The following is a 6,000-nucleotide window of genomic DNA, read 5'->3' as shown; positions in this document are numbered from 1 at the left end:
CCGGTTGAACGATTAGATTAACCAAGTTAATGAGACTTTGTAATTTGCTTTTTTTTCTACCCAATCCACTCTTAAGTTAATCCAGAATAGAAATTGTTTGACCAAGAGAAATATGAGAGAAGACATTTAATTCACAAGATAACCAAATACCAAGTATAAACAAAAGAAAATATTTATCTGCCAATAGGGAAGAAATTAATTGCATTGAAGATGTACAAAAATAGCACCATGTTAATGGTTTACAGAATGAGGCAATGAATTCAATGGAAAAGAGATGGAAGATACATGAGATATATAGTTTCTTTAATGAAACATATTGCTAAGCATACAAAGCAAAATCGACTAGGCCAAGGCCAAGCCTTTCAAAATAATGGCCGAGAAGCACCATGATTCATAAGAAACATGGTGCAACAAGATTTTACCCTTTCTAACTACATTAGCAAGAATAGTCAGAATGAATATCATTCAACTAACAAAATAGAAAAAAATAGCATACTTCTATCTGCTTACCTTGCTCCATTCTTTCTGCTACCTATATCTTGCCTCGTTGCTACCAATCAAAATTCAGAAAGCAAAGGACAAGTAATATTATTCGTTAATTAATATCTTTCTGCCATATCCACTACTTCAGCTTGTGCGCTCGAATAAGAACTGTCAACTACTGATGAAACGGAACCTCCAACCTTCTCTTTAACGTCAGTAGGTGATTCTTTCACAAGTGACTGAACCCAAGAAAGATCAGGCTCTTCACCATTGTTGCCAAGCTCAAAAGACGAAGATCTCCTGAGTTTACCCAGTTCATCTGTGTTTGTACCCCAGTCTGGCTTACCGTTGGAGGAACCCCATCTTGACCAAGAATGAACAGGAGAACCCACAATGGCACCCAAGCTGGTTCCAAGATCCCGAGAGCTGAGACTGCGGAACTGATGAAGCTGTTGCTCCCGTTGAGCAAGCATAGAAGCCCGAGCACTCATTGGGGAGATGGGTTCCACACTTCTTGGAGACATTCTTCCTGACAATAATGGATGGTCAGCTACACCCTTAGGGGAGAAATTTGTATTGATTGGAGAGAGCATGCTTTGCTGCTGCTGTTGAAACTGGTTGAAAACAGCAGATTTATGAGTAGGCGAGTAAAGACATGAACCCAATCCTTGATCATTGTACCGCGGAGACAAGCTTTCAGCAGAAAAAATATCATCCAGGTTAGAAGGGTTCAGAGTTTTTGAGCGGTTAGAGCGGTTTAAAGAATTAGGGGTCATAGAAAGGCAAGAAAATTCACTCAGGAGCTGTTGCTGTTGTTGCAAGTCATAATCTTGCAGCATATCAAACTCTTCAGCTGCAATATCTCTTGCATTAAGAGATGACCTCAGCCTACTGGACTGAAGATTGCTGCCTGGAAGACGTAAAGACGGAACATTTGGCTGTGGCCAAGCCAAGGAAGAATGAGAAATTCCATTAGCAGCTGAAGGTGACATTGGTGGAGTGAAAGCAGAAGGAGACATAAGAGATGAGGGAGATCCTGGCATGAAGTTCATAGCAGCAGCAAAATCCATAGAACTAGAAGCGCTTGAGCGGGGTGAGGGAACAGCAGAACCAGTAGACACATAAAGAGGTCTCAGTTCCTCAGGTATATGAGCAAAGAAACAAACTCTTCTAGCGCAACTTGGGCCATCCTTGCAGAGACGTGTCCTATATTGAGCTGGATGGAGCCAACACTCAAAAACCCCATGAGCATATTCACACATATCCCCTCTCCTACAAGCTCCTTTTCTAAAATCAGGGCAAGGAACACAGCTGTAATGGTACTTCCGCGGATCTCGTCTCCTAGCATTTTCACCTGGATGAACAAAAGGGCATTCTGTCCAATCATGAGAATAGGCACGAGAACAAGGGCGAATCTTGAAAGAGTACATACGGAATTCATCAGTTGCATAAATGCTGTTCTTAATATCAGGTATGGATGGATCAATGGGGTATTCTTTCTTCTCAGATGTGTAAGATGTAGCTTGGATATCATCAAACTTTGAGTTGATTGGTGAAGGTGGTGAGTCTGAGTAAGACGAAGGAGATCCATTCACTGGTGAAGATGAGAGTGGTGGTGAGTTTGAATTAGAAGTGGCGCTTGACAGCCTCAAAATGCGCTCACTAATAGAACCATGACCAGCAAGGAGTTCTTCAAGAGCAATTTTAACATCATTTTGCCTTGGTGAGACCATGATAACATCAAAAGGCCGATGTCCATTGGCATCAAGTGCATTATGATCAGCACCTGCCTCCAGAAGCAACCTCACAGCATCAACAGCATTCATAGAACCACCAGATGCAGCACAGTGTAGTGCAGTGCTTTTATCCTCACCACATGACCGGTTAACATCAGTGATGGAGAGAGAAAGAATCAATTTCAGAACATCCATACTGCCGTAAATTGAAGCAACCATCAAAGGAGTTCTATGCTCATAGACCATCTGTTTGGAGCCTTTTTTCCGGACATACCACAACCCAGGCTCATCAATTCCAGACGGATCTTCTTCAATCAACCGTTTAAATGCTTCCACATCATTATTTGCAGAAACTTCAAGCAGGCTTGAAAATGTATCTACGGTCTCAACAGTCAAGTTATTCATGTCTTTGACAGAAGGCAACCAACAAAAAGAGGAAATGCAGGCCAGAAATCAACAGGTTCCAATCACCCAACTTTACAGCGCATGATATGACTATCTAGACCTCCATCTGCAACAATATAAACCACAACCACAATTAAACATCAAACCCTAGTACTCGGAAGCATGGAGGGAAACATAGAGGAAATGTAAAAGACGAGTGCTACAAGCAAATGAGCCTATTTTCATCCACATATGAAGATTATGAAACATCGCCAAAACAATGAATTCCAAGAATTATTTCAGGAACAAACTTTATCTCACAAGAATCTCTCACAAGTCATGTACTTACATGTAAGAACAAGAGCAGACAGATAATCAACATTCAGCAACAGTCAAAAAGTTTAAATCCAACAAACCCATGGGACCAAGTTCCTGTTGATACAAGCAAAAGATTTTGTTTTCGAAACAAAGCACAACTTCCGATTAGTACAACACTAAAACCCGAAAAATTAATCAACAATCAAAAGCAACCCAGCCCCCCTTCCTCCCCCTCCAAATATGCAGGCATCAACAAACTGATCTACAATCATGAACATAAAACATTCAAAAGAAAGCAAAAGGCAAACTTTGCAGCAAAACCAATAGCTTTTCTAGTTTAGGGTTTCACCTCATCTTCTTACCAATTACACACATTTCCGACAGTGGGTCACATGCAATAATTCCTACTGAATCTGTACTATTCATTAACCATTCAAATTGATAAATTCACAGGCATGTGACCAAATTCTATAATCAGAAAAATTCATAAGCCCTAAAAATTAAAACCAAAACCAAATCCAATACACTACACCTAATTCTGTTTATCAACCAAAAACCCGGAAAATAAAATTAAGGGTTTTTGTCACAAACACAAGCATACTTCGGATGAACATGCAATAAAACAAAGCTTATTGGCCCAAATATAAATTTGGGTTCAAATTAATTTTCCCCAAAAAAGTTGAAACAATCAGAAAACATCACAAAAGCAACAGAAACTTCTGATTTTCACAAAAACTGGACTAAAGTCAAAAGATTAGAGAAAAAACAGGGAAAACCATAAAACCCCACATCATATTTTAATAAATTAATCCAACCCAAAAAACAGAAAATTTATAATCGGAAGAAATTAATTAATTGGGGAAATTACAAAAAGCAAGAATAAACAATAAAAAAATCAAATACATGCAAGTAGAGCAAAGAACAAATCAAACCCATTAATTCAAACAAAACCCAGAAAAAATTGGTCAAGTACAATAAAATTAGACAAGCAAACTTCCAAGTAAACAACTGAAATAAACTATCCAACAAGAAAACCCAATGATCAAAGGGATTATAAATTTGATTTTTAAAAAAATGGGGGAAAAATCAAAGAAAGACAAAAAAGTTACCTTTATTTATTAAATATAGTTTTTGTGAAGCTACTGCAGCAAAGAGAGAGATCGCATATGAGTAGAGAGAGAGAGGAAGAAGGGAGTTGAGAGATCTAGTAGAAGTAGAGAGAGAAAGAAGAGGGGTTAAGAGTTGAGAGATCTAGTCTTGTAGTAGTAGAAACAAGAGAGAGAAAGAGAAGAGGGAAGCAGTAGAAGAAGAAGGAAAATGAAAAAGTTGTGAGTAAAAAAAAAAAAAAAAGAAATAAAACAGAAGATCGCGTCTTTTCTTTTTCTGTTCTCTTCGTTTCACCATTGCCTATGAACAAGGGCTTTTTTAAAAAATTAAAAATATTGCAAATATTTTGTATTCTGATTAATTACAATTCTTTACCCAAAAAAAAAAAGGATTAATTAAAGTTTACGAAAAGTTTTTGTTTTATAAATGATTACTCCGTACTAACATATGAAGTATAAGGATCTATTCTCATTTACTAAACAGTTGAACTGAACTTAACTAAACTGAATTGAATTGTTTATGAGAGAAGAAAATGAGAAACTGAATTGAAATTAAGTTGAAGGAAAGGCCCTAAGTGAAGAAGGGAGGGAGGGGTGAACCGTAGGTGTCCAAATTATGGACTACTCAAAATATCCCTCCTTCGCTTTACTTTATATTTTACAAAAAATTAGATAATTTAATCAATAAAATATAAATCAATGATGAACATTGACCAAACTAGAGAAATTTAACCCTATTGACAATTGATTGATAGGCTTTAAAAACCAATATAGGCAAACACTAAAATTTAATATTGTCAAATCTTGAAAATTAGATAAGAGAAAATGATAAAAAGATTATTTTTAAACAAAAACTTTTTATGAGTGGTTAGTCACATAGTGTGGCTAGTCACATGGTGTGGCTAGCCGTCATAGGATTACTCTGCTAGTGTTATATGGGTTACTTTGTTAAGGTTATAGGGGTTATTCCGTTAGTGATGTAAAAAAAGAGTCTCCTTTCTTATAACTATCTTTATTGTTTTATTTAGGTACTCTCTTGGTTTTACCTTATTCTTAAAGTGGAGGTTTTACAAGTGAATTTTAATAATGTTTTTATTATTTTGTTAGTAGTAGTTATGAGCCCTTGGGCTTCCAAAGTGGGCTATCTTGGTTCATTAATTAATTATTAATAAGTTAATCTAGCTTACTTGCGGAGCAAGTAGGATAGATTTATTTTTCCTATATATACTAGTTGTATGTCAATTATTTTAATAGGATGTTTTTTATAATAAAAGTTGAGTTTATTGAGATTTTGCTTGAAGAGAACTTTATTAAGGTTCAAACTAAATTCAAACAGTAAAAAAATGCGTATTCGTTAGTCTAGATTATTCCGTCAGTGTAATTGAGTTACTATGTTAGTGTTATAGGGATTACTCTTTTTTTTTTTTACAACACAGGAATAAGATATGTCCAGCCGCACTGCAAAACACGTTGATTTTTTAATTATATCATTTTCTTCAATTATAAGGTAAAGTGGTAATCATAAACTTAAATTTGGTAGATATATTTTGATTAATTAATTTGTATGTTTGTTAACAAGAGAATGAATTAGGTGGGGAAATCCAATTGCCAAGTTTGAAATTAAATAGGAAAATTATGGAATTTTTTAAATCATTTTTATTCAAACACAAAATTTAAAAATGGTTTAGACAATACTCCGTAATATTTATTAAGTTATAACCACGAACATCTTTCCATTGATAAAGTATTTTAATACGTTTGATGAATGCGTGCATAGAGTACTAGTATCTAACACTTTAAGGGCTTAACGCTAATTAAATATACTCCCTCCGTGTTTTTTTAAGTGATACATATTAACCGTTACATAGTTTTAGGCAATTTAATTGACTTAAATAAAATAAGAGGTAAGTGGGGTAGTGGAGTATTAAAAAACTGTTAAAGAAAGATAGTGGGGTTAATAGTTTATTAAAAAG

At 35.6% G+C, this 6,000-nt stretch overlaps 1 protein-coding gene across 1 annotated transcript; it reads right to left on the bottom strand.

The window, feature by feature from the left end:
- Positions 1 to 221: 221 nt before the first annotated feature.
- Positions 222 to 4,274, bottom strand: LOC145608335 (zinc finger CCCH domain-containing protein 30-like). Its single transcript, XM_081663949.1, has 2 exons — positions 4,031 to 4,274; positions 222 to 2,730 (listed from the first exon to the last, which is right to left on the bottom strand). The coding sequence occupies exon 2, from the start codon at positions 2,622 to 2,624 to the stop codon at positions 600 to 602; it is 2,025 nt and encodes a 674-aa protein (XP_081520075.1). The 5' UTR covers positions 2,625 to 2,730; positions 4,031 to 4,274; the 3' UTR covers positions 222 to 599.
- Between the last annotated feature and the right edge of the window lie 1,726 nt (positions 4,275 to 6,000).

This window comes from Chenopodium album, chromosome 23 (genome assembly GCF_948465745.1).
Source record: "Chenopodium album chromosome 23, dcCheAlbu1.1, whole genome shotgun sequence".
In the NCBI taxonomy this organism is placed as follows: Eukaryota; Viridiplantae; Streptophyta; class Magnoliopsida; order Caryophyllales; family Amaranthaceae; genus Chenopodium; species Chenopodium album.
The sequence above is the reverse complement of the archived record's forward strand: the minus strand, read 5'-3'. Positions and strand labels throughout refer to the sequence as shown.